At 56.3% G+C, this 25,865-nt stretch overlaps 8 protein-coding genes across 8 annotated transcripts; 3 read left to right on the plus strand and 5 right to left on the minus strand.

Moving 5' to 3' along the window:
- Positions 1–95: 95 nt before the first annotated feature.
- On the minus strand, positions 96–1,303 carry IWZ02DRAFT_220185 (uncharacterized protein). The gene is made up of 3 exons (XM_066762803.1): positions 794–1,303; positions 372–579; positions 96–175 (listed from the first exon to the last, which is right to left on the minus strand). Exons 1-2 carry the CDS (start codon positions 1,142–1,144, stop codon positions 421–423), a joined length of 510 nt encoding a protein of 169 aa, XP_066623512.1. The 5' UTR covers positions 1,145–1,303; the 3' UTR covers positions 96–175; positions 372–420.
- A 1,256-nt stretch (positions 1,304–2,559) lies between these two features.
- IWZ02DRAFT_375602 (LIM-domain binding protein-domain-containing protein) lies at positions 2,560–4,440 on the plus strand (the record flags this gene model as incomplete). The annotated part of the gene is made up of 4 exons (XM_066764835.1): positions 2,560–3,390; positions 3,441–3,734; positions 3,787–3,996; positions 4,084–4,440. The coding sequence occupies 4 exons, from the start codon at positions 2,560–2,562 to the stop codon at positions 4,438–4,440; spliced, it is 1,692 nt and encodes a 563-aa protein (XP_066623513.1).
- Positions 4,441–6,477: 2,037 nt separating this feature from the next.
- IWZ02DRAFT_375078 (uncharacterized protein) lies at positions 6,478–7,155 on the plus strand (the record flags this gene model as incomplete). Its single annotated transcript, XM_066764800.1, has 1 exon — positions 6,478–7,155. The coding sequence occupies one exon, from the start codon at positions 6,478–6,480 to the stop codon at positions 7,153–7,155; it is 678 nt and encodes a 225-aa protein (XP_066623514.1).
- Positions 7,156–11,256: 4,101 nt separating this feature from the next.
- Positions 11,257–13,240, plus strand: IWZ02DRAFT_431910 (uncharacterized protein; the record flags this gene model as incomplete). Its single annotated transcript, XM_066766190.1, has 2 exons — positions 11,257–12,019; positions 12,078–13,240. The coding sequence occupies 2 exons, from the start codon at positions 11,257–11,259 to the stop codon at positions 13,238–13,240; spliced, it is 1,926 nt and encodes a 641-aa protein (XP_066623515.1).
- Positions 13,241–14,954: 1,714 nt separating this feature from the next.
- On the minus strand, positions 14,955–16,132 carry IWZ02DRAFT_220375 (uncharacterized protein). Its single transcript, XM_066762804.1, has one exon. It carries the CDS (start codon positions 15,729–15,731, stop codon positions 15,141–15,143), a length of 591 nt encoding a protein of 196 aa, XP_066623516.1. The 5' UTR covers positions 15,732–16,132; the 3' UTR covers positions 14,955–15,140.
- Positions 15,419–16,580, minus strand: IWZ02DRAFT_220400 (uncharacterized protein). Its single transcript, XM_066762805.1, has 2 exons — positions 16,383–16,580; positions 15,419–16,330 (listed from the first exon to the last, which is right to left on the minus strand). The coding sequence occupies exons 1-2, from the start codon at positions 16,483–16,485 to the stop codon at positions 15,831–15,833; spliced, it is 603 nt and encodes a 200-aa protein (XP_066623517.1). The 5' UTR covers positions 16,486–16,580; the 3' UTR covers positions 15,419–15,830.
- Positions 16,581–19,089: 2,509 nt separating this feature from the next.
- On the minus strand, positions 19,090–22,587 carry IWZ02DRAFT_447806 (uncharacterized protein). The gene has a single exon (XM_066767305.1). It carries the CDS (start codon positions 22,440–22,442, stop codon positions 19,236–19,238), a length of 3,207 nt encoding a protein of 1,068 aa, XP_066623518.1. The 5' UTR covers positions 22,443–22,587; the 3' UTR covers positions 19,090–19,235.
- A 616-nt stretch (positions 22,588–23,203) lies between these two features.
- IWZ02DRAFT_220415 (uncharacterized protein) lies at positions 23,204–24,883 on the minus strand. Its single transcript, XM_066762806.1, has 8 exons — positions 24,414–24,883; positions 24,277–24,360; positions 24,215–24,228; positions 23,940–23,983; positions 23,721–23,881; positions 23,597–23,670; positions 23,405–23,540; positions 23,204–23,341 (listed from the first exon to the last, which is right to left on the minus strand). Exons 1-8 carry the CDS (start codon positions 24,654–24,656, stop codon positions 23,327–23,329), a joined length of 771 nt encoding a protein of 256 aa, XP_066623519.1. The 5' UTR covers positions 24,657–24,883; the 3' UTR covers positions 23,204–23,326.
- Between the last annotated feature and the right edge of the window lie 982 nt (positions 24,884–25,865).

The following is a 25,865-nucleotide window of genomic DNA, read 5'->3' on the forward strand; positions in this document are numbered from 1 at the left end:
ATGGAAGTAGAGCGAGCTTTTCTTTGATCCCAATATGTGGAAATGGTGGGCATTCGACACGGCAAACATCACAAAGCAAGCATTATGGATTGAGATTTCCAAAAAAAAAAAAAAAAATAATAATAATCATTTCTACTTCTACAACAGCAATCGCTGTGGGCATATTTTTCATTGCCTGCTCGCACTGTTAGCAATAACCCTCGAAAGTGACTGATAACATGTGCGTTGTGTGTAGGAGTCAGACATCCAAGGAAGATTTAGCTCTCATCGACCGTCTAAGATGGGTTCTTAAGCGACGGCTAGAGTGAAAACTGCGAATGTGGTATAGATTTCATCATGAGAAGGAATGCAGACGGAAAATTCGGACTAACCTGTCAAGGATGGACTGTGAGCGGTCTGGTTAGTGCGACCACAATGAAGTCATGACCATGTCCCTGTCGCAAGAGCTGAATGGTGGACAACCTCGACATCAAAGATTGTGCGCCAGAGCAGCCTGCCAGGATTTCCGTCGCAGCCTATCTGTATGCAAGTATGCGCTTGGGTTGCGGTCGGGCAATGGGGACAACGAGTGGAAGAACACTGGAGCATGTCAGCTTTGAGAACATGAGAGCCCAATGAATGCAACGCGACGGCAAGTCTTGATCAGACAGCGTGTACTGGCAAGTAGCAGGTCTCGTGCGAGGAGACCCGGACAGACATTTTCTTCAAGGTCGACTCAGTTGGGAAAAGAAGACATGTGCAAGGTTGTCATCATGAAGGAAGGGGCGCGTCGGGGGGAAATCAGAGTGCTTACCGTGAATAAGAGACAGAGAGGGAGAGAGAGTGCGCGCGAGAGAGAAAAGAGTAGTGTCGTGGTGTTGTTGTCGCTGAAAAGTCGAATCTTATAGCGAGGGCTCGGAGAAACCTTCGGCAGGCTTAACCCGATTGGGCGCGAGCGCCGCCCGACGGCAGCCCTCGTCCAGTCCTGAGCCAGAGCCAGAGCCAGAGCCAGAGCCAGCGTGAGAGAGCGAGAGAGAGAGCGAGAGACCTGCCAACCTTCACTACTACTGCTGCAGTCAACACTCATCTCGTCCTCGCCCATCACCGACAGGACCCAAATCGACCCCGGATCCGCTCTTTTCACCCTCGAGGATCGACTTGACATGGCCTCCGCGTCCCTCTGCTCTCTGTGACTGCCAACCCGACGCCCATTGCGCCCGCCAACCCACGCTCGCTCTCCTCACCGTCGCGCGCCCAACCTCCTGTAGACGCATGCGCGACAATCGCCCCAACTTCGACGTCTCTTGTTGGACTCTCGACCATCCCTCACCAAACGCGTCTTGGCCGTGTTTGCGCTTCGGTGGCTCATACCACTCAGTCACCTGCTGACCTCCGATCGCAACTGTCAGCTCCGGTAGTTGCCGCCGCGCCGTGGTACCCTGACCGCACCGCACTGCTTCACCCAAACCCAACACTCTCGCCCTCACCACGCCTCCCTTCGCCAACACGACGCCCGAGTCCACCCTGCCGCCTTCCTGCGCTGCCGCCAACCATCGCTGCCCACTGTGCCATCGTTGCCCGCTCTCACCGCACCAGACGCCTGCCCTCGACGCGACCGGTCCACCACCCACTTGAGCGCCATAATTTGCTCCACACCGATACACTCCTGCTCCGGCAAGTTCAAAAGGCCATACTTAGCCAACATCCCTTGCGCTTCTCAACCGGCCCTCGGTATCAGCAGTGACTGGGGGTTTTTTCCCTACAGGCGCCGGGTGAAAGGTCGTCGCTGCTGATATAACCTCCCAGAGTCAAGATGATGGCGAGTGCCTACCCGCATCATCCTGGTGGTCTGCAGCAGGCCGGAATTCCTCATGGACAGCCCATGGGTCCAGGACCCGGGCCCAACCCAGGACATCCAATGGGTCCTCAAATGCACGGCATGCATCCCGGCGTATCTGGACCAAATGGACCGCATGTCTCTCAGTCGGGTCCGATGATGGGCATGCAGCCGGGAATGGGCGGTCCAGGTCCCAGCGCGCATGCCCTCCAACATCTTACTCCCCAGGCACAAATGTTTCATCAGCAGCCCCAGATGTGTAAGTGTTTCTCTCCTCTTTTCGACTTGACTGCTGACTTGCTCCAGTCGCATCGAACCCGGCCATGGCCATGCAACAACGACAGCAGTTGATGGCGCGCCAGCAGCAGATGCTCCAGCAGCATCAACAGCAGCAGCAAAATGGCATGATATTTCCAGGCCAGACGAGCCAGGGCATGACACCTCAACAAATGGCGGCAATGCAGGCTGCCAATCCTCAACTGCAGGTTCCCCTGCCGCCGCATATGCGCCAACAGCTTGCACAGCAACAAGCTTTGCAGCAGCAGCAGCAGCAGCAGCAGCATGCCCAAGTACAGCAGCAAGCTCATCAACAGCAGCAAATGAATCAGCAGCAGTTGATGGCGCAACATACTGCCGCAATGCAACATGCGGCATCACAGCAGAGTAATCCAGGTCAAGGTGGTCCTCAGGGTCAGCAAGGACCCCAGGGTCAACCTGGGCAGATGAGACCGCAGCCTCCGGGAATGCAACCAGGTCATGAAGCCCATGCATCACCGGCACAACCGCCGAGCCAACATCACACGCCTCAGCAAACACAATCACAGCCTCAACCTCCACCTCCAGCACAGGCACCAACTCCTCATCAGCAAGGCCCTCAGCCTCCAGGTCCTCCTCAACCGCAGCAGGGTCCCCAGCCACAACCTCAGAACCCTCAGCAAATGCAACAGCAGCAACAAGCTCAACAGCAGCAACAAGCTCAACAGCAGCAACAGCAGCAGCAGCAGCAGCAGCAGGCGCAGCAGCAATCGCAGCAGCAGCAGCAGCAGCAGTCACAACAACAACAACAACAACAGCAAGCGCAGCAACAACAACAACAGCAGCAGCAGCAGCAGCAGCAGCAGCAGGCTCAGCAGGCTCAGCATCAGCAACGGCATCAGCAGCTCTTGATGCAACAGCGCCAAGCCCAACAGGCCCACAACACGCCGGACAGGATATACGGTGTTTCCATCCTGAAGTTGTTAAACCTTGCAGATCATCTGAGTAGATTTACATCGAACCGGCAGCCAAACGACCTGGCTTACTGGAAGGCCTTTGTAGCTCGCTTCTTCACTGAGAATGGCGTATTCAAGCAGACGCTGCTCGACTATGGCGCGCAAACACCTGCTCCTGGCTCCAAGAACTTTGAGATTTGCACACTAGCTCTGCCAAGATACTTTTATACGCAGTTTCAGAGCGGACTGGACAACTTGCAGCTGACAATGGACGGTTTGATTGAAAAAGAGCTGGGAAACGCTTGCCACTACGTCGAAAGTGCCCGCGCAAAGTTCATCTATTGGTACAAAAACGGGACTCAGGTACAGTGCTAGTTATTAGGCCACTGTTTATATTATGCTGACTTGCATAGGTCGTACACAACGGCAAGCTGAGTGCCATGTTCGACCAGGCCGACAAGATCAACTTGCTATCGTTTGAGACTCAAGAACATCAGCAGTACTTGCCACGCTTGCAGTTGGACTCTCTTTTCCAACAGAGATCTCCGCAGCAAAACATGCAGGTGTCTCCGAAAATGAGCAAAAAGAATCCACCAAACCAGAGAAATCAGCGCGCGCGTGGAGAACCGACACTCCTCTTGTCCGACCTCATTGAAGCGCCGGTTTCATCTTGGGGGATTGCCAACTCGGTGCTCCAATTTCTTGAAGTACGTCGTCTTGTCAGATTTTAGCGAAACCAAGGCTGACATCATCTTTCAGGTTGGCGAGACGTTGACTAATATGCAGGAGCTATTTGCTCACTATCACCAGAACCCGGGAACCACGCCTGCAGACGCCATGACGGGCTTCGTTGCTTCTCTCGGTCCGCAGCAGAATCAAGCTGGGCCGCAAGGTAATCAGATGCAACAGCCACCTCAGCACCTCCAGCAACAGCAGACGCCGCAGATCAACGTGCCTCCGACTGGCCCAGTACCGAACAACGCTCAGCCGGGGCAGCGAACACCGGGCAACATGCCTGGCGGCAATCCAAACGTACCGCACCCAGCGACGAACCAGCAGTTCATGTCTCCGCACATAGCAAATCTCCAACAGTTTCCTGGCGGTCTCAACCCGGCCGTGAACGGATCACCGCATCTCGCTGGCCAGACGCACACGCCGTCCCCAGCTCAGGGACACATGCAGGCCCCGGGCCTCGTGGCACAGCATAGCCAGCAAGGTACGAACAGCAGCGCAGCTGCAAGCGCAAACACCAGCCCAAACGTTAGTAACAAGAGGCGGCGCAGCACGGTGAAGGTAGAAGGCGATGATGGAGGCGGAGATGCAAACGGAGCGAACCCGAATGCGCCCAAGGTCAAGCCGAGCCCCAGACCTCCGCACAACAACAAGCGACTTAAGGGCAATCCCTTGGGTTGATTGAATCGCCACGACGCGGGGTTAGCCTCCTGAGACGGCATGTTCACGAGATCTTGATGGGCTCCACGGAGACGATTGATGACGAATATGGGCTCGACGTGGTCGAGTCGAGCGCTGCCACAGACGACGACGACGACGACGACGACGACGACGACGACGACGACGACGACGCGCCTGGCCCGGCCAATGCATCATGTCGCGATGACATTGATATACCCCCTACCAAAAAGCTCGCCAGTCTGCTTTGAGTGTCCAAAGCGGAGCAGGGCGATTGATGCGGTTGGAAGTTTCCTTGGCGCTTACTATTGTTCATGTTGGGTACAGCAGAATTCCCATTGCTTGTCGTTACTGGGAAAGTCGAAAGGCGAAATTGGGATCTTTCTTACGAGTCCGGAGTGATTTTGCGACATTGTTGCTCCATTGTTAGTTGTCTTGTGTGTGCAGGCGTTTGGTGTGCGCATGGTACCGAGAGTTTCTTCGTTTAATTCTTTTTCCCCTTTACAGCGCGGCGTTTGTCTGCTCCCGAGTCATTGCGTCATACAGCTGCAGTCTATAATGTGCTCGTTCTCCCGCTTGGGATTATGTGGAACAGACACTGGTCAATAACTTTGTGCTCGAAAAATTAGCCCTGCGTTTCTGCTCTCGACTCGACATGTGGTTGTTTGTCTTTGACTCGCTGCAGGCGCAGATGCGAGGTCGCCATGGCTTTGAATTTTGACGTATGATGAAGTTTTTGTGTACACTGAATGACTGCTTTTGCGATTGATGCTTGGCCGGCGTTGATATTGGGCACTGGGTCCGCCGCTGCTTGCTTGCTGTGGTTTGGTGCGAGGCTGCCGTGGAACTCGAGCATCACATGCATCCCGAAAATCGAGTCGAGTCACGGGCTTGATCCAATCCACAGACAACAGTCACTGGCAAGATTTGGGGCCCTTCTTCGCGTTGAGATTTGCTGATTGGCTCTTGTGGCTTTTTCGCTGTAGCTGGTTACAGGTTGGTTGTAATTGTTTAACTCTGCTCCGTCTTAACAAAGGCACTGTCACGGCGAATACGACGTGTTTAGGATTTCCACAGCCATGATCCATGGCGAGTGAGGCGGACCGAGCCGAGTGGTAGAGTTGGTCCCTCTCGAGTCTGGCGAGACGGAAGTGGGTCGATCCCGTTTGGCGAGCGGGGGAGATGCGTCGTCGACCGTGTGGCAGCACACAAATCCAGTCGGTTGGTCCGCAGAGCCGCATCTCGTCTGATTTCCAGTCAGATGCCTCCATCCCAAGCCATGTGAAGCTGGCAGCATATACCTACCACCTTGGGCCCATCATCGCCATTTGTCGTCGCCGTCTTCACACGACTCGAAAACTGTGGAGAGAGAGGAGTCGTCAAACGTCCGTCCACCAAATCAAGCAAAGCAAGCTCCCACGCCGCGCCCACGCCTCGAGGGGCCCGACGAGCAGAGAGGTTGCAGCGTCGAAGGATTCCCGAGTAAGCTCCCGCCCCCCGCTGCGCGTGTATGATAAGGCTGAAAATCATCTCCAACAAGTGGCCTCGTCGTCCTCGCACTACTCCTCTCTCTACCACCGCCGCAATCACCCCGCGTCGTCGCCTTCGTCGTCGGCCGCCGCCGCCGCGTCATCCATCTCAGCCTCGTCCCGGCGGCTCTCGTCGTCTTCCCACGAGCAGCACCAGCCATTTGCTGCCGCGCTCCGGGACCAAGAACACGAACATCAGCCCCCAATCCTGAGGTGGAGTAACGATGCGCATTCTGGCGGAGTCGGGGAGCGCCTCTTCGCAGCTCACTACTCGCTGAACCCCACGGCCGGTACAAGTCCCAACCACGCACAGCATCAGCATCAGCAGCATCAACATCAGCAGCTGTCGTCAGATTACCCATATCCCGCGTCCCTTTCGTTCAAGAGCACCTCGTACATGGATCCCTCGGGCCGGTCCGTCCTCTCGGCCCACATCCACAACAACCCGCACCATCAGTACAATGGCGCCTCGTCGCGAGGACCCCACCATGCTGCTGCGCCTGCGCCCTCCATGTCAGACATTGTGCCGTCGCTCGACTACGACGCCTCGTCGGTCGCCGAAAGCTCCGTCAACACGTTCAAATCCGGCCAAGGCCCCACCGCGCGCCTGCTAGAAGAAGGGCACGACGGCGTTCTGCAAATCCCGTCATCATCCAATGCCACCGCCACCACCACCCACCCACTCCTCTCCCCCCACCAAACAAACACCATCATCTACGACTGCGCCTTCAGCTTCCTCGGCTGCACCTACCTCGCCATTAGCAACACCACCACCTCCTCCTCCTCCTCCCCCTCCTCCTCCCCCTCCGACGCCGAACAAGAATGGAAAACCCACGTCCTCTCGCACTTCCACTCGCACCTACCACCGCGCAACGTGTCCTGTCCGCTCTGCGACTGGGGCTTCGCGCACGCGTCGGGCGCGCGCGCCTGGGACTGCCGCATGAACCACGTCGCGGCGCACCACCGGGCCGGGCAGCGGCTGGACGTCTCGTCTAGTGGCGGAGGAGACGGTGGTTGGATCGATTCGGGCTTGTTTCGGTATCTGTGGCAGAAGCGGATCATTAGTGATGCCGAGTATCAGGATTTGAGCTGTGGTGGTGCGTTGAGGGGGCCGCGGACGGCGACGATGGGCGCGCAGGCCGAGGGCAGGAGGGAGAGGAGGGAGCATCATGCTAGGAGGCTTGGGTAGATGGGGTGTTGTGGTGTTGGTTGGGAGGGGCAGGGAAAGTGAGTTCTGTGCCATCCTCATCCTCACTGTCCTCTTTATCCCCCCTTCCCCTTTTCATTCCAGTCCCTTGTCTCCTTCAGCATTCATTCAGATTAGCGGCGATACCCAGATTGTTGATTGCGTTGGTTGACAAGGTACACACTACCACGTGGTCAGGTTGGCAAGGCAAGGTAAGTAAAACGAGCCTAACAATTTCTTTCTCTCCTTTCCATTTTCCTTTCCCTTTCCTTTATTTCCCTTCTCTCCTCTCCTCTCCTCTTTCTCTCTCTTCCCTACCAAACCGCGCCCCCCCCCCCCCCCCCCCCCCCCCCCCCCCCCCCTCCTTCCCCTAGACCAAGTGATTCTCTGGGCATTGGATTGGATTGGATTGGAATGAATCCGAATCGCATTGCGCGAAGCAATAGGGATGAAAAGCTGGCGGTATACAACGACGATGCGGATACGTACGTGAGCGAATAATCTCGTCGATGAGTGTTTTTCAACCCATTTTGACCGCCGCAGAGTTTGAGTGATGGATTTTATGGTGGTGCCTGTTTGACAGTTGCTCTGAGTGATTGATGGAGGGAGTTTGCCTCCTTGGCTGACTGAGTGAGGAGGAGGAGGAGAACGGCACTAGGGTGGTGTAGAGGGGAATTGATTTGGGCGGTGGCTATGGCTGGCTGGCTGGCTGGCTGGCTGGCGGGGAAGAGATGGGGTTTAGTTTTATTTGTCTGTGTATGAGATGGCTGGAGGATAGGGGTGGAGTAATTGATGGAGTTGTGTAGTCTGATGTTATGGAGATGTGAAGAATAATCGAAGAGCCATGTGAAGCGGGGGATGATTGTGGTACAAGCACAGAGGGTGTAGAAAGGTGTGAGACATCCTCCAGAGAGCAGTCGTCCGTGATTATAGCCACATCTAGGAAGTAGTTGTCCGACATCATAGCCGCATCTGGGGGTCAGCCGTCCGGGGGCATGGTTGCGCCTAGGGAGCAGCAGTCATCTACTCTCATGACTGCGCTTGGCGAGCCATTGTCCATACCCGCAGCTAAAATCGGGGAGTGTCATTTCTTTCTTCACTGCCCTGTGGCAAGTACGTCTCAGTGCGAGTCCGCGCGCTTCCAGTAACAAACGAGACAAGGAAGAGGAAATACAAATGATGTCAACCCAATAAGTGGCACATCAGGAAGCAACACACTCACCTCCCACCCAGCCCTTTGCCCCCAGCACCTCTAATTGACGTCACTCCTCGCTCCCTCGCTCCCCTTACTCCATCGCACCTCGTCTCATCTCATCTCTGTCCGTCCAGCCACGGCCACTGCACTCCACCCCACCCCACTTGCCCACCTATTTCGCCAGACTTGCCCAAATCTCAAATCCTCTTACCGCAGGACCGCTGCATACCCCTGCCGACCGGCTAACCCGGCCCCTCACCGTCGCTCTGTTCCCTGTCTCCCGAGGAGTAGCCTCGCCGGCGGGCAGCTGCCCCGGCGCACGTTCGCGCGTGCTGGCCAGTCGGGGACGAGGGAGACGTGGGCTGCGGCAACTTTGAACATCGTGAATGAATCAACGGTTTGTGAGGCGACTGGAATCGGCGATGCTGTGTGTGGGGCGTGGTGTAGGACGAGGCTTGGGCTGTGGCGGAGATGGAGTGGTGGACTGGCGTAGCACGCTGACTTGGTGAAGGAGAGGCGCTGGAGAAGGACAGGAAGGGGTACTCGACTGTTGGTTCTCGTGTTTGACTGCTCCAGCAGTGAGAGTCCTGCAGTTGTTGTTCTTGTCGCTCTCTTCACCACGTCCCCTTTCTGCGCCTCTTCAGCGAGCCACACCAGTGCAGATTCCTCTGCCTCACTGGCCTAGGCAAAAGGCTAGAAACAACTTCAAACGCCGCAACTGAATCGACCTGGGTGGCGGGAGTACGCTCTCCCACCTCAGTGGCCTAGACCAGAGGCAAAGAGACAAGTTAAAACGTAGCGACTGACACGCCCGGGTGGCGGCACGGTGACATGACCACTCTCGTGGTCCACCCCAGCGCATCCTCATCCGCCTCACTGACCTAGACCAGAGGCAAAGAAACAGCTTTAAACGTAGCGACTGACACGCCCGGGTGGCGGCACGGTGACATGACCACTCTCGTGGTCCACCCCAGCGCATCCTCATCCGCCTCACTGACCTAGACCAGAGGCAAAGAAACAGCTTTAAACGTAGCGACTGACACGCCCGGGTGGCGGCAACGGTGATATGACCGGGGTCGAGGACAGATCTGCAGAGTCATCAGCGTCGTGGTTTGCTTTGTGGGGCCGCGGCCGGCCAGCCAGCGGGTATGTGTGTGTAAAAAGTGACTATGAATAGCGCGCCACGTGAAGAAGGTTTTCCGTTATTTCAGACAGCCTTTGGAAATTTGTTTCTGTCCGGGTTCTGGGGTCGCCGTGGGGGCCTTTTGGTCGCAGTCCTGGAGCTATCATTGCTCTTTCTTCTTCTTTCAAATGTTTACTGCGCAAAGTTGCTTCTGGGTCTGAACGAGCCTGTGGTGCTGCTCTCCAGGTTTCTGGGCATTTAGAGACGGCGACGAGTCGTTCAGCCGGTCTTCTCTCCTTGTTGTTTGCGCCGTGGCCATGACCCTTTCTCACTGGCGATTGTCATACCAAACCACCGTCATACCAATATGCCCTGCATCCCTTGCTTTTTTTTTTTTTTTTTTGGCGTAATACCAAACGTAGCCGGTATTCCGAGGGATTCCCACGCCTAATCCAGCGGTCGAAGACAACTTCAAACGTCGGGCATGATTCACGAGCGGGCGACAATGAGTCGTGGCAAGGGGTTGGCAAAGGAGGTTTCGGTCATGGCCAGACGTAATGATGGCAGACGTATGCGTTGGCGGGGCGCCGTCGGCGAGGGGAGGCAGAGGCAATGACGCATGGATACCCACTGGGCCGGAAGAGCAGCAGTCGAGGTTGGGTTTGCGTTTGAGATGAGGCGGGCATATCCATCTCGGCTTGGGCACGGGATGACGTAGGATATGGTGGTCAAGGTCCGGGTTCTTTGAGCGTCGCTGAGTTGTGCCGGGATCCTCGGCCGCCAAAACGCTGTGGGAAACAAACCGGTTACTAAGCCAGGTCGTGAAAGATTTCCGCTTACTGTCTCGTCTTCAAACGGCACTGCCTCTTCTGCAAATGGCTTCCTTCATCACATCCATCTCTCTGCTGCCCTGTCAACATTCTCTCGTTCAATAGTGTTGCTTTGCTGCTTTCATCGCCTCAACTCTCCTACTCCAGCCTTGCAAAGACGCTCCTCTCGAGCTTGACCATCTCAGCCCCAATGTTGGACAAAGCTGGTCAGCGACGCTACTCTCCCAAAACTCTTCGAGAGAATGCGTGTGTCCACCCAGCCTCGGAGCGATGCAGAAATCTGTGGCACGTTTAATCGAAGTCTCTCAGGATTTTGCCGGTTCGCTCCCAAAATTGTTGCCATCATCTCCAAAACCTCGACAGTCCTCAAATAGAATCAAGGGGCCGTTTTCCTGCAACCGACCGTACCGCGAGACTTGCGGTGAATCTGGTGGACTCTATGAGATAGGGAGGCACGATAGGTGCACTGACCTTCGGACTTTGATACAGCTCGCAGCACGGCAGGGCTGCTGCAATTTTCCAGGTAGGGCTGAGTGGTAACTACAAGGTGTGGCTGAAGACCTTTGTGCCACTATCAAACTGTTGTATCGAGGAGTTTACGGCGCGCGCAAGCAAAATCAGTCGCCTGTATCGGTGTCTGCTAATCAAAGCCTACAGCCTGCAGCGTGCTGGAAATCAGCCCCCAATCCTCTGACATGCTCGCCAATCTCAATGAAAATTCAGCGTTGTTGACATCTTCTCTTCAAATCACACAACTCCTCCCTCACCCGCTCCATGTTTGTCACATCTTGTGCTTGGATTTGAGCTTCAAGCCCCATGCCTTACATGTTCTTCGTCACACGTCAAACCCGCTACACGGATCCATCTACACAACACTTCTCTGCAAAAATCTCAGCCTGATCTCTCTTGTCGTTCCCATTTCTTCTCGCTGCTGCTTCGCACAAGTCATCGCGGTCATGACTGCCAAACAGAACCTCCCGGACGAAGGCGCCTCCGTTCCCTTGGCCGATTTCGATCGCTCACCCAGTCCGTTGTTCACCCCTAGGATCTCCTTGGAACCTGGACGAAAAGTAGATGTCTCCTCCTCAACAACATTGATCAGCAATCGGACGCTGAGCCCCGCCGGTGATTCAACCAAAAAGCATGTCATCGAAACGTTGAAGCCGGCTTCTGCAGTCTCGCCTCAGGAGTTCCTTGCGACCAAGGACCGCCGAAACCTCATTCGCGATATTTGGGCCAAGGAGATTTTCAGCACGGCTCTGAGCATCGGCTGCATAGTAGCGGTAGCCGTCATCTTAAAGAGTCAAGACAACAAGCCATTATCTTCATGGCCTCTGCCTTGGCAGCCAAGTTCGGTCGTATCATTCATAACGACGGTTTCGAGGGCAGCGCTCATCTTTCCTCTTGCATCCTGCATCAGCCAATTCAAGTGGCACCACTTCCGACAAACCTCACGCCCGCTAATAGACCTGCGGTACTATGATGCTGCCAGTCGCGGGCCTCTTGGGTCGCTGTCTTTCATCTTTAGGGTTACTTTCAAGTCGCAAGCCATCATAGCGTCTTTATGTTGCCTTCTTACCATTGCAGCACTTTCCATGGAGACATTTGTGCAGCAAACAATCGATTACCCAGTTCAATCTGTCCTGGCGGAGGAGATACCATGCACTGCACAAGTCTCGCAAACCTACAATTTTGACAGCAACAATACTTCCGAAGAAAGTAAGTTCGCGTGAATCGCGTTCCCAGTTGAAATGTCCACGAAAATGACCGCAGACAGCATACATGCAGCTTTCGAACCTGGCGAAAGCACTCGAAACCGGGATATTCGGACAGTCGCCATTCCAGACATTGACGTGTCCGACCGCAAATTGTACATGGACTAATCTCACAACCATGGGACTATGTAGCAGCTGTGAAAATGTCACACTAACAACCAAGCAGGACTGTTACTATGAGGAATATGAGAATACTACGGAGAAGTTCGTCTATCACACCGTATGCAACTACGAAACTCCTCAAGGTGTCATGCTGGATGGATACGACAAACACCTTCCGGATGAAGGATATACGCCAGGACAGCATGTGGCAACCTTACTCAACATGCTATCGTCGACTCAAGTTACTTCCATGAACATGTCAGTCGTCAAAAACCCAGTGCAATTACAGGCAGATCCCGGGCTGTACAACAAGAAGCTGGAAGTCTTCCAGTGCAAACTTGCGTTCTGCGCGCGCACCTTTCCCCGAATAACATCGACAAACGGCGAGATCCAAACGGAGAAGAGCGCAGACCAAGACCTGACATTCGAATACCACGAGGACGCGACTCTGCACGCCCAAGGCCCCAAAGGCAACGGCGGCAGCGAGACGTACTTCTTCCGGCGATCCGAAGCGTGGGGTCTCATCGCCGCGTTCGGCGGCATGTTTGCGCAGCGCTTCGACCAGCAGTCGTGGATCAGGAACAACGGCACCTATCAGCCGCTGGATTACCGCGACTACATGTACGCCGCCGACGACATCCCGAAGCTCTTCGACGACCTGGCGCTCGCTATCACCGACTTCTTTCGCACCGTCGATCCCATTGATGTCCCTGGCCAGTCCTTCCAAAACGTCACTTTTGTCCAGGTTCACTGGCCTTGGTTCATTGGGCCGCTGCTCATCGAACTGGGCGCTGCTCTGCTCCTCGCTTCTTGCATCGTCGTCAGTGCACGCCAGAAGCGCGTCGCGGGCACGCAGATTTGGAAGGATTCTGTTTTCCCGTTTCTGTTCAATGGGATTGATAGGGGAGCTTTGGAGGGATTGGGTGAGGGGAGTGGATGTGGGAACGGAAATGGGGATTCGGCGTCGCAAATGGAGAGGAGGGCGGCGAGGGTGCGTGTGAGGTTGCAGCGGGAGGGAGAAGGAGAGGAGAGGGTGGCGGAGGGTAGGTTGAGGTTTGATTAGGGTGGTGTTGAGAGAGGAGTGTGAGGGCTTGGGTTTAGAGATGGTGGGGTTTTCTCATCAGTAAGAGGTACTACCATGTGACGCTGTTTTAGTCGAGGACGACCTAATACCAACACCAACACCAACGAAATCTATCCCATTCATGAAAACATTTCCCCTTGCTCTTTCACACCAAGATACCTACATCTAGACCTATAACACAGCCTAGCCTCGACATTGCAGCAGCCTCTGCAATCGCCACAGTCAAAAAAAAAAAAAAAACACTTCAACAAACAACATTCCCATGTCGGCGTCCATGCACCCACCCACCCACCTCGCTCTCGACTTTCCCGAACGGCTAACCCCAACCCCAACACCAACACCAGCCCACAAAGCACTGCCTCAAAGGACGCTTCTCCACTCAACGCCGCACGCATACAATGGCTGGCCGTCACACTACATATATAGATGCTTGCATCCATGTATGTAATTTCCATTGCCGTTCGGTGAAAAAAAAAAAAAAAAAAAAAAAGAAACCGGACGGACTTGGTCGTGAGCGAGCAAGATTGTGTGTCGGTAGATAGATATGGATGGGCAGTGGCATGATCTCATCTGGATGTCTTGTTGTTGACAGAGCGAGAAAAGTGTTGTTGTGGGACTGTGATTTGGGGGGTTTGTACTAATACTGCGCTCCCAGCAGGAGTAAGTATGTACGATACAAATCGTGACGACAAGTACGTACTGCGGCGGTGTCACGATAAATACATATATGATGACAGTGGGGACAGAGTGTAAGGCAGTTGGGTGGGTTGGTAGATCGACACAGCCGGCCTCAATCACCTTCCCATAACAACCTTTTTGCTTGAGCTGGTTATTGGGTAATGTCCATTTACAAGTCAGGCAGGGCGGGGGGCAGTCAGTCAGTCAGTCGGCAGGTCCAAAAACGGTAAGTAATTTTGACAGGCAAACCACGAGCAACAGAGCAGAGCAGCAGACCTGTGCGTGTGTATGCAGTGCCCCTGAGCCATCTGCAAATTGTCTACGCCGCCGCGAGCACAAGGTGCGACGGGAATAAGAGCCATCCAGCGAGCCAGCGAGCGAGCTTGCATCGGGGGTGGTGGTCAGGGGTGAAGCGGGAACTCGGCAGGCCGGTCCGCGCTGTCGGGTCCTACCCGCACGATACGAGACGGAAACGCGCGCAGAGAGAGAAAGTGAGCGAAAGGGACCACAAATCAACTACCGAATCAACGAGCCGAGGGAGAGGAAGAGGGAAAGAGGGCAGCATCTGATGGTGGTGGAGGACGGCCGGCGGCGCGATGAGATGAGAGATGGAGACGAGCAGTGGGTCGTATGCGCGCAACAGCGAGCGACGAGATTGATGACTCGGGGAGGGAGGGAGGGCGGACAGGCAGGGGAGCAAGAGCTGCTGCAATCTACGAGAGTCGCGTGGGTCTCTTTTGTTGCGCAGCGTGTCGGCCTGCTACTATTACTGGATGACCTTGTCCGCGTCGTCGTGGTGCCTGTTGCGGCTGGCCCGTTTGCCCGGTGATCTGATGGCCGTGGTGGACCCAGACTGAGGGCTCGGACCGGCTGCTGCGCCTGTTCGCTGCGGGTAGGGTACGCAGCCGAAGGGACATGTGGGTTTGGGACGGAATTCTTCCGCAGATCGTCAGATGGACGCTTTGGGGTGGTATGATCAATTGCCCGTGAATGCAGGCTTGGCCCTGGGCAGCGTGTTGGAAGAGACAGCCGATTGCTGGTGTGGTGATAGGAAGGGTAATGTTGCATGGTTTGGAATGAAGCTGTGGAATGGTCCAAAGAAAGAAGAAGTAATTGAACAAGGTGTGATTGGCGTCAGTGCTATTGGCGCCAGACAAGAGACAGCTTTGAACGTCGTGAATGAGTCGATGGGAGATAGTGGTTACCCTTTTTGGACATCAGAGCGCAGACAGGGTACATTTTGGACAGGGAAAGACATTGGCGCCGTCTTCAGAAGCAAATTTCCAAACAACTTTAAACGTCGCAGCGAGTCGAAGTCAAGGGCTGGCTTTCCCGTTATAGAAGAAGAGTGCGTTGGCGGCGGTGCCATGTGGACCGTTCGGGTAGCCAGGCACAAATGGTTCAGGGAGACCGCAGAAGAAATGCCAACTTCAAACGTCGGGACTGAATCAACGGCGAGGGAGGCGATTCCTTTCCGGACATAAGAGCCTTGATATCTTGGTTTTTGGGTGCTATTTGGACCGTGACAGAGCGAACGTGGCACCGGACATAGTCGATGCACGGCCGTGGCTGGGATACCTCTGCTTTGATTCTCGCGTCTAGAAATGCAGACCTGGTCCTTATTTCCAATCACCTGCAGGTCCGGGTGGGCTCTCGCGGCGTCCAAAAGCAACTTCAATCGTCTGGACTGAGTTGAAGATTTGCTGGAGCGGCGTCGTATCCGGGTTGTGAGACGAGATTTGGTGGCAATGGCGACGGAGAAGAGGAGCCGGAAGCAGGACAACTGGACCATTGCAAGGGGCCCATTTGCAAGACACACAACTTCAATCGTCTGGACTGAGTCGAAGGTGTCGAGTGTGGATGCTCCGGGCGTCGTGCGTGCCCCGTCACGTCAGCGCTTGAGCCGCACTGCATGTGGCGGGCCGGGGTCCGCGGACGATGAACCTCGCCGGAGGTGTGCAAGGCGAAGTTGGGGCAATGGCAGACAGGGAGGCCGCGGTGGCGATGGGGGCGCGTAGTGTGATGGGCAGTGGTCTGGCTGCAGGGCAAAACACAAGTTCAAACGTCGTGACTGAATCGATGTGTCGAACGGTTGCCTATCCAGGCTAATATCCGACGACGGTCGTTGGGTGGGCCGCATGGGAGCAACCTTGAGAAGTGGCGACGACAAGGAAGGCTGCCGGTCCCAGAACAAAAGATTGAATGCTGCCACTCGCGCGGGCTCAATATCCAACTTCAATCGTCGGGCCTGAATCGAGATTGTCAGGAGTTGCCTTTTTGGGCGGCACGTCGAGGTCACGATTCGCGACGACAGTGGCGAGCTGCTGGTGAAGGGACAGGCTAGGGCGTTAGAGGCTGTGGAGTACGAGTCGAGAACCAAATTTGGAGCATCTGGAATGAATCAAAGTTGTTTTGGCTGACTCGTGGAGGCGGATTTTATTACTTGAAGGACGGCCGTTTCGAGTCGAAGGATGAGAGGTGGTCGGAAGCGTGGGCCGAGACATGGTGTCAAGCGACGCGTTGCTGACTCTCGGGAGAATGTCCATGACTTTGCGGGCTCAGTTAGTGCGGGCTCACGAGTCTGGTGTCGACGTCGTGCTGCGAGGCGACTCAAGCGTCATCTGAGGAGAATCGAAGTCAAGGAACTCACTTCCATTCCAGTTCCGTCCAGTTGTTCCGGTTCCCGTCAGCCCTGCCGCCACGGTGACGTCAAGGTTGGAGGGCCCGGGAATATGTAACCTACAAAACGACTGAGATAAGGTTGGTAACTTACCGTATTTCTGCGCCGTCTCTCATTCGCCAGCCTCCGTACTTTCCACTCAACACCACGGCCATCGACACGACCGAGCTGAGCGGAGTTGAGCTGAGCTGATGCGCGGACCAGCCCAGTCGTCGGCCATCAGTGTCAGGTCCGCCCTCGCTTGCCTGCCCTCATCCAACGACGCTGCATGACACCCACCCCGCGAGTCATAAATCCGCAGCGGAACCACGGCCGCGCAACAATGTCGATTGACCAGGACGACCGAAAAAAAAGGCGGCCCCCTCCATCTATCCCTTTGTCCGCCGCTTGACATTTTCCTTTCTCCTGCCCCTGACACTCGACAATGACTGTCACCGACTCTGACGCCGGCCCGGTCTGCTTGCCTGCCTGCCTGCCTGCCTGACACTAGACTCTAGTGCTGACTTCTGGAAGCCCGCCACCGCCGTTGCACGGTCCCATGCTACGCTTTCTTTTCCGCGGACGCGCCGTTTGTGGCGGCACCGCGCAGCATCCAGGAGCAGCCATCCGGGCGAGATGCATGACGGGCACCTCTAGACCTCTGAGCAAAGGAGCGAGGCGTTTGCTGTCTCTTTCGACGTTGAACGTCGGAAATGAGTCGAGGTCGCTGTTGGACCGCTCCATGGTGGCCAGCGCCCAACGCCCATTTCATCAACCCTCCACCGTCAAACGTAGGAAATGAGTCGAGCTCGTCCTGGCCCAACGCCCAACGACTCAAATGGCTTTTCCATGTCGGTCGTCAGACGTAGGAAATGAGTCGAGCTCACCGGTCGACCGCTCCATTTGTAGCCATTGACGCCCCTAATGGTCAACTTCGACCGTCGAACGTCGGGAATGAATCGAGGTCGTCGCTCGACCTCTATCGTGGCCACCAACAAACGCCCCAATCCTATCAGCAGCCGACATGCACCACCGTCAGACGTAGCAAATGAATCGAGGTCCCGCCTCCCAACATCCAAGTCCAACGTCGAACGCAGCAACCGAGTCGAGAGCCTTCACAACGACGTCCGACATACAGACCAGCCCCGCCTTCACCCGCGCTCTCCCCCCGCCTGCCTGCCTGCCTGCCTGCCTGCCGCCGCTTGGCCTGGCCTGGAGCCGCGCCAGTGACGCCATAATTCCCCACCATGCCCTGTCTGCTGCCCCATTCACCTCGGTAAAATGAGTTGCGTCAGGCAATGGCAATATCAAAAACAACATTGAACGCAGCAGCCGAGCCGGAAGCGAGCCTCGATCTCAGTGCGGCGCCGACGTGGCGGCCAACACCGTCATTATGACCAACGACGACGACAAGTTCAAACGCAGTGGTCGAGGCGAGTCGCGTCGAGCCTTGCTGGTGGCGCGAGACGAGGCGCCGCTGCGGCATGGCCTGCCTTGCCGCGTCGACGCGACAAATTTGAAAGACTTTTTTTTTTTTTTTTTTTTCCGCACTCACTCTCCACAGTGGATGCCAAAGACATGACGCTGCCAGCACTGCGGCTGTATTCTAGGGGCACTTGCTAATTAAAACGTTGCGCGTAGAGTCTTCACTCAATGCCATTATTACATCTAGGGAGCTGTCATTCTCCTTTGCGACTGGACTCAGGGGGTATCATTTCTAATTCCCCCCCCTCTCCCTACATCTCTCCATTCTATCCGCTGACACTTGCTCTTCTGCACGCACACGTGCTGCCTCCGACACCAACCTTCTCGTCATGCTTGCCATCGCCTTCACTCCCATCCCTATCCGTCTCTCCCATCACCTCACCTGCGTCAAACTCTTCCGTACTGCCTCCTTTCCACCACTCCCAAGTCTTCTCCCCTTTATGCACAAATGTGAGAGACGTACTTTTAAATTTCTCCTTCCACAAGTTCATCTGCAGCACACACACACACACACACACACACAGCGTTCTCGTTCATTCAATGGCCTCAACGCACGAGAAAGAGCAAAGAGAGATTCAACCGACGGACGACGGAAACAGCGCCATTAGTGCGTGTTGAAAGAAACACATCTGACACTGCTGCTACTGGTGCTGCTGCTGCTGCTGCTGCTGCTGCCATGTCCAGACCGAGCCCCGAGGGCATATGTTCACCGCTGCCATCCATCGATGAGGATATCTACATGTCTAGAAAGCTGTCTTTCGGCAACCAGGTAAGTCCTTCTTAGCAACCACCACCGCACAAAGGAGGGAAAAGGGGGAGAGAAGAGAAGACGAGGAGTGCAAGAGCGCGTTGAAATTCGTCTATATGCATTGCATCATGCAGCCAGCCAGCCAACCAACCATTGGTTCATTCATCCATTGATTCGTTCATTCATTCATCAGTCATGTCATCTGCTTCATAAAAATTTTTGACAAGTGGCATATCCACCCACCCATCCATCCATTTCTTCGCTCATTTCAGTCGTTACCCACTGAACCAAGCCGAACCATCACCCGTTAAACCCCCATCCAATCCAATCCAATCCAATCCATCAAAGAAATCCCCTCCTCCCGTCTGTCCGTCCGTCCATCAATCAAACCCCCTATCTCACTCCTACTCCCACTCCCTCCACTCCCGCCGACACCTCTCCATCTCTTCCTTGATCCGCTCCATCAACTCCCGATCCCTACCACTCGCCGGCACCTTGCCGCCGGCCGCCGCCTCCAAGTCGTCGAGGTACTTCATGAGCCGGCGGTTGCGCGCGCCAATGTCGCGCTCGGCCTGCCTGCGCTCGCGCACGCGCCGCAGGAACGGGGCGAGGTCCTCGTCGCGGCACGCCCGCACCCACGCCCGCCGCATGCGTGCGCTGTAGAGCTGGCACGAGCGGCCTTCGTCTGCGGTGGTGCTGTTGCCGTTGCCGTTGCCGTTACCGTCGCTGTCAGCGCCGCCGTTGCTCATTTCGTCGGCTGCGGTGCCGATGACGCCGTGTTCCTGAGCGCCGCCGTTGCTGCCGCTGCCGCCGCTGCTGCTGCTGCTGCCGTCGACGTACTGCAGGGCACCCGTGACGAGCGATGCGATCTTGGACCCGGAGCGCGCGAGAGGCCAGACGACCTCGTCGTAGCACTCTTCGCAGACGGTGAAGTCGGGGACGCCGGGGACGACGTGCCAGAGGGCGCCGAGGAGCGGCGTGTCGCGCTGGCACTCGGCCTTCCAGGCATTTTCCTGGGCTAGGTCGGCAAAGGGGGTGAGGTCGGGCACGGTGTCGCGGCGCTTGAGGGCCGCGGCGTGCACGTCGAGCAGCGCGTCGAGGTACTTGGGAAAGCGGCGCGACGACGTACGCAGCGAGCAGAGATATTTGGTGGAAGCAGCGGACGTCGCGGGCGACAGTTCGCGGACAAAGGCGCCGCGCAGTGCCGGCATGAGCGCCTCGACGCGCCGCATGCACGCCTGGCACACGTGCAGGTTGGCGATGAAGCCGTCGTTGAAGCGGTTGGGCAGGCTGTACCAAGGGCGGTGCGCGCGATGCTTGTCCGGGCACTCCTTTTCGTCGCCGCCGACGGCCGCCAGCGCCCGCACCAGCGCCAGGTCGTCGCGCTTCTCCTGCAGCGTGAGGAGCCACGCGATGCGGAACCACGGGTCGCCCAGCGCGCACTTCTTGGGGTAGTCGGGCTCCATGTCGAGCACGCGCTTGAACTCGCGCCGGAACGGCGTCCGCCGCACCACGTTTTCGACGCACTCTGGGCAAAAGTCGAGACTCAGCGCGCCGTCGAGCGTGTACCAGTCGTTGTACTTGGTCGTGTAATCTGACCGTGGGCAGGCTGGCAGCGGACCGCTCGGAAGCTCCAGCTCGGCAGCCTCTTGGCTGCTCTTCTTTTCTCTGGCCGCCAGCGTCGACGTCGACCGCCGCGTGGCATCCGTGTCCGAATACGTGCGCCGAATCGCGGGTTTGCGCGCATAGTCAAACTCTTCATGCAGGCGGCTGGGGATGGGCGTGATGGGTGTGGCCGGCACACGCGCGTTGTCTGGAAACGACGACCTGGTGGGAGTCTGAGGGCTGTTTGGGAAGAATTGGAAATGCTCTTCCGACGGCATCAGCTGGTGCGCGTCATTGTCTGGATAGGGCAAAGACACGCCAGCGGCAGCTGCTGCTACTGCCGGGAGCCTTGCAGAAGGCGGCTGCATGTCTGCCCGCACTGGCGCATCTCTCGGGTATCGTGTCGGCTCGTCGCGTAGACCCGAGTCGCTTCGGCCGTGTCGAGATGATGGCCTTGACCGGTCATTGGGAGGGTTGACAAAAGGAAAAGACGTTGTTCGTTCAAGGCGGTTGCTGGTGTAGTCGATTGGGGACTCGACGCGCGGGGTCCGGGGTTCGAGGTCGAACGATGCAGACAGGGGAGATCCTCTGCGTGATGCATTGCGGGACCCTTGCTTGGGACCTGGGATAGAGCGGGGATCGCTTCTTGGCCGCATTGAGTCGTCCTTGGGTCTCAACATTGGTGAGCGCGGCGGGGACGGCGGCAAGTCATGACCTTGAGCAAGCGGTGAGGCTGGTCTTGAAGAAGGCTTCGATACGGTGCCTCTTTGGGTGCTTCCGTACAACGTCTCGCAAGTGCTGCGCCTCAAGGGCAAGGGCCGGCTCCACGGAAGGTCTCCCGTCAGCATAGCAGATGACTGAGGAGTCAGACCTGCAGCGGAGCCTAAGCTCGATGAGTTGAATGGAGTCGACCTTGGCGGTGTGTCGGGCCGCGAAGAGGTGGGCATCGTGGTTCGCACTGAGAGACGTTCCCTAAAGTCAACATCGCGTGATGAAGTAGTATTTAAATCTTGTCTGTTTGATTCCGCTGGTTTGTAAGAGTAAGGTGTGGATGTTCGCTCCTTTAGGACTGGAAGGTCTTCTTTCACATCTCCATTGAAAGAATACGGCGCCTGTATCCTGTCCTTGTCCAGAGCCTTGGATTCCTTGGGCAACGAGCTCAACTGATCTTTGCTGAATGAGTACCTCGTGGGACGCCGCCGCGATCGGAGCTGAGGCACTTCGTCCTCATCCAAGTCCGAGTCCTCTGAAATGGCACCACCGCTTCGCCCGAGCTTCCGCATGTCAACCGGTGCTTGTGACGGTACGTTCATTTTTCTCGAGGCGGACTGTCTGGCGTCGGGTGACAAGAAAGCAACGCTGTCAGATCGCACTCTGACCAAGTCCGGCTTGGAGTATGCATAGGGAGATGGCGGTCGTCTTGGGGGCTCAATGGGTTTCTTCTTCCTCTCAGCCTGCAGGGGCAGCCTTTTCGAGTTATGTGCATCGTCACACGCAGCATCTTTGCGTATGGGAACGCCATCCGAGCGCCCGTCTGCATCACCTGCCGCTCCTGGCACAATCACGAAGCGGAGCTCAGGGTTGATTTCCTCTTTGACCTCGAGTAGCACCGGTTCCTGGTCGATAGATCCACGATTAATTGCTTCTTCACCGGCATTCTCGTCCAGCGAGGAATGATTGTGCTCTTTGGCCCGGGCCTCACTCAAATCCTCGACCGTCGGAAAGGGCGGCCATGTGGCCTGCCGTCGATGCCCCACTGGATAAGACACGGACCGAGATAGTGAAGGCTGGTTGCTGTGGCGAGATGACGAGGACGAGTAGGAGTAGTCGTCCAGCCGGCGGCGAGAGTACTTCATGTCGGCTGGAGGGAGGGAGTCGTAATTAATGTTGCGGTGGTCTTCGTAGCGAGGCTGATATGCATCGTAGTCGCGCGACCGAGAGGTGTTTGATTCGTAGCGGCGACCGGGCAGCTGGTAGGACCTGTCGTAGTAATGATGGTAGGCCATGGGACTGGGGCAGAGGAAGCAAGCATAAGGCAAGGCAGATGAGAGCAAGAGGTGGGCGAGGGAGAGTATTAATCGCAAGGCCAGGCGGCGATGATCACGCAGTGAGTTTGGTGGGGTACCAGGCAATGTAGGCTGACGGAAGCGCATGTATGTCCCATGAGCGCATGCGCGCTGCACTGCGCCCCAGGCCTTCCTTCAGTTGGTTGCCCTCCTCACCACCACCACCACCACCGCAACGACGACTCGTTCCCGTCTACGAGCCGCAAAAAAAGGGGGAGTTGCCAATGGCGCGCCTGGCTCGTCGCCACTGTTGCGCAATTGCAGCGCTGCCAGCCTCGCGCGCATTCGAGCGCTGCCGTCTCACGCGCCATGCTCACGACAATTCGAGAGCCGCACGTCCGCCTCGTCCTGGTCCTGGTCGATGCTGTGGCAGTTTGCAGAACGGGCACACCGGTGCCACGTTCGCCTGCATCTCGACTGTGCGGGCGATGGGGCAAAGGTTGTGTGAGTTTGGGGTGCAGCCCGTATACCTACCTACATAGACTATGGTGTGGTGGTGTCATGCATGCCGTTGCAAAATCACTCCAATCACTGCCTGTTTCCCAGTTGGGCGTTTTGGCACTCTGCATCGACCTTTAGACATTCCAAGGTTGATCCCGATGCCTTGCAGACAGCCTGGCCGGCCGGCTGCATGTCTGCCGACTGCTTCCTCTCCAACCACGACAAGGATACCTTACTGTCTCGGCGGTGCGGGCCTCGAAGCCTCTTTTCGCTCAAAATGACCCGACCCAAGGCAAGGAAATGTTTGCCATGAAACCGCAGCGACCTACCTACGACCTCACGACCTGACGTGGCGGCTGACACGCAAAAGAGAAGTGGCTCGTTTACCAAGGATGGGGCTGCTCGCCGTCAGCATGCGCGGCTGCAGGACATTGTTCCCGTGGCGGCATTTGCCTACATACCTGATTCTCCCAGGTCCAAAAGGTCCCGCTGTGCTGGATGCCTTTGCTTTGTATCACATCGATCATGCCAGCGACCGACACTTCTGGGCTGATTTGCCCTTGGATCGTCCACGGAAGTTGAATGTTTGACATGTCTCTGCCGACTTTTTAGCCACCACTCCGAGGCGCCTGCAGTCAAATGGCCAGACTTACGTCGCGACCTCTCCGGGATGCAGAGCCAGAATAATGGTGTCGTCGTCCTTTCTTTTGAGTTCCGCGGCCATGTGCTAGGCAAACAATCAGTACTGTGCCATGGCTGTGCTTCGGCATCACTTACCCGAAGCATCTGGTTCAAGGCTGCCTTTGACGCGGCATATGCAGCAAAGCCATCTTCCATCTCCCGAAACTCGATGGCGGATCCCGAGTCGCTGCTCATGAAGACGATGGAGCCGATAGGGATGTTGGTCTGAAGCAGCTTCTGCGCCGTTATGATGGGCCCTAACGAATGTCAATCCTTGGTTCAAGGATCCTTCCAAGGGGTCAGCAGAGTGCTCACCGATTGTGTTGGTGTGTATGTGAAAGGCAAACTCGTCAAAGGATCTGCAGCGCGCAGTCATTAGCATAAGGTTGGCGAGACTCAGTCCTCACATGGTACAAGGAGGCGGCAAAAAGGAATGGCAAATCAGGAATGGCTGCCTTGACTTTAAGCAGTGCAACCATAACTACTTCCTGCAGCTCTCATGTCCATACGTAAACATGATGGCTGAGAATCCGCGGACGAAGCGCGTCTGCAGTTGCCAAGGACGTTTTGGGCGGAGAAGGGTCACAGACAGTTCGGTTGCTCTCTAGTCACATCAGCCTGAACCCTTGAACGGACGGCAAAAGCTCCTCACATTGGGATATCTCAAGACGCCGGCATTGATGACGACATAGTCTATCTTGAGATTGGGTATCCGGACGAGTTGATGCACAAAGTTCTGCGTCGTCATCAACTGACCGGTCTTGTCGACTGAATCGGGGGATTTCGTACTACGATGCTGGCCTCTGAGAGAATATCGCAAACAAACATCTGACAGCGGCCGTGGTCGTTGCCTGAGTGGCCCCAGAGAGCAGAGGCATGCTCGGCCCAGGGCTGGCGGACCGTGGCAATGATTTTTTCGCCCCGCACGAGCAGCTGGCGGACAAACTCAAGGCCAATGCCTCTGCTGGCGCCGATGATGACCCAGGTGGTCATGTCTTGGTCAGAGTACAGGGCGTCGGGGATTTGGTTCATGATTTCAACGAGGGCATTGTAAAAATGGGGGTGGACAAGACGAAGCGACGCTATGACTGGCGCGACAGAGGATGTCCCAAGGCCAGGCTCACAGAAGCTTTGGAAATAGTGCAAATCAGCGGTGCGGCCCGTTTAGAGAGACGGACTATAGGTACTGGGAAGAGGACGTGGGGTGGACGGCGATGTTTGGAGAGGGGGAGCGGGACAGTGGCAGGGCTGGCCGTTGGCGCCACGCCGCACGCCATACGGTGGCATTTGCAGCAAACAAGGTTTTGTCTGGAACGGGCTTGATTTGAAAGACGACATTCAGATGAAGCGTGTTTGAAATGAGTCGATGAAACTGGCGTGTTTTTGAGTAGAGCAAGCCAAGGCACAACAGGTATCGGCAAAAAACGGCAGTTTGGTCAAAACTGGCGGCGGCGGCGATTCATTAGGGGAACCAGCGCATCGTCGGTATGAATCGCGTGGCAGAGGTGACGGGAACTTGTAGATGCACAGCAGAGCACCGTACTGGCCCGGCAGTGCGATCCGACTGGATTCTCCCACTCTTTCAGAGCGCTGTGGCTGTGCCTCGGAATGCAAACAATGTGTTGATGACAATGTCAGGCGGAACATCATCTTGCCGTCAACGGCAGCATCCGAAGAGCCGAGTGCTGGCAGTCGACGGCGCCGAGAACGATCGATCTCGAATATGTGGCTCATGTGCCTGCACGCCCGGTCGGCGACGATGACGACACGACAGCGGGAAAAACTGCGAGCAATCACCGCCGCCCGAGCCACTCCGGAGCGCCACACTCCGCCATCCCGGGCGCGCCCGACTGCCCCTTAGAATCCCGCCGGTCCTGATTGGTCCACAGCTCGCCGCGCCGCCTGGCCGTCATCAGCACAAAAAGTCCTCAGGTCGTCGGTTCCCTTTTCTCCTGCACTTCTCGATCTTCACACCTCTTCCACTCCATCCACCGCAGTCAGCGATTCTCGCTCATTCTCAAGCCTTTCATCTTCTCAGTCCTAGACTTATCCCTCTCCTCGCATCACAATGCCTTTCGCTCCTGGTACGTTTGCCATCCCGACTCTCATCGTCATCGAGTGCGCCGCGACTCCAACGTGGCTCTCCAGCGTCCAAGGTCTTCATCAGCGTCCCGACAGTCTCGAGGCACCCTCCGCTTGAATACACTTCCGTCTGGTTGCTCAACGGAGGAACGCGCGCCG

The sequence above is a fragment of the Phyllosticta citriasiana genome (assembly GCF_038021145.1).
Source record: "Phyllosticta citriasiana strain CBS 120426 chromosome Unknown IWZ02scaffold_5, whole genome shotgun sequence".
Classification (NCBI taxonomy): Eukaryota; Fungi; Ascomycota; class Dothideomycetes; order Botryosphaeriales; family Phyllostictaceae; genus Phyllosticta; species Phyllosticta citriasiana.

What these genes read in the sequence shown, in the direction of transcription:
- IWZ02DRAFT_220400 (XM_066762805.1), bottom strand. Translation starts at nt 16,485, where the DNA reads ATGGACATTCTCCCGAGAGTCAGCAACGCGTCGCTTGACACCATGTCT. An exon ending in TCGAAACGGCCGTCCTTCAA is followed by an intron (nt 16,331 to 16,382) that starts GTAATAAAATCC and finishes GATTCATTCCAG; the next exon opens with ATGCTCCAAATTTGGTTCTC.
- IWZ02DRAFT_220415 (XM_066762806.1), bottom strand. Translation starts at nt 24,656, where the DNA reads ATGAACCAAATCCCCGACGCCCTGTACTCTGACCAAGACATGACCACC. An exon ending in CATACACACCAACACAATCG is followed by an intron (nt 23,882 to 23,939) that starts GTGAGCACTCTG and finishes GACATTCGTTAG; the next exon opens with GGCCCATCATAACGGCGCAG. An exon ending in CATCCCGGAGAGGTCGCGAC is followed by an intron (nt 23,541 to 23,596) that starts GTAAGTCTGGCC and finishes AAAAGTCGGCAG; the next exon opens with AGACATGTCAAACATTCAAC.
- IWZ02DRAFT_220375 (XM_066762804.1), bottom strand. Translation starts at nt 15,731, where the DNA reads ATGGTCCAGTTGTCCTGCTTCCGGCTCCTCTTCTCCGTCGCCATTGCC.
- IWZ02DRAFT_447806 (XM_066767305.1), bottom strand. Translation starts at nt 22,442, where the DNA reads ATGGCCTACCATCATTACTACGACAGGTCCTACCAGCTGCCCGGTCGC.
- IWZ02DRAFT_220185 (XM_066762803.1), bottom strand. Translation starts at nt 1,144, where the DNA reads ATGTCAAGTCGATCCTCGAGGGTGAAAAGAGCGGATCCGGGGTCGATT. An exon ending in CTCTCTGTCTCTTATTCACG is followed by an intron (nt 580 to 793) that starts GTAAGCACTCTG and finishes GACATGCTCCAG; the next exon opens with TGTTCTTCCACTCGTTGTCC.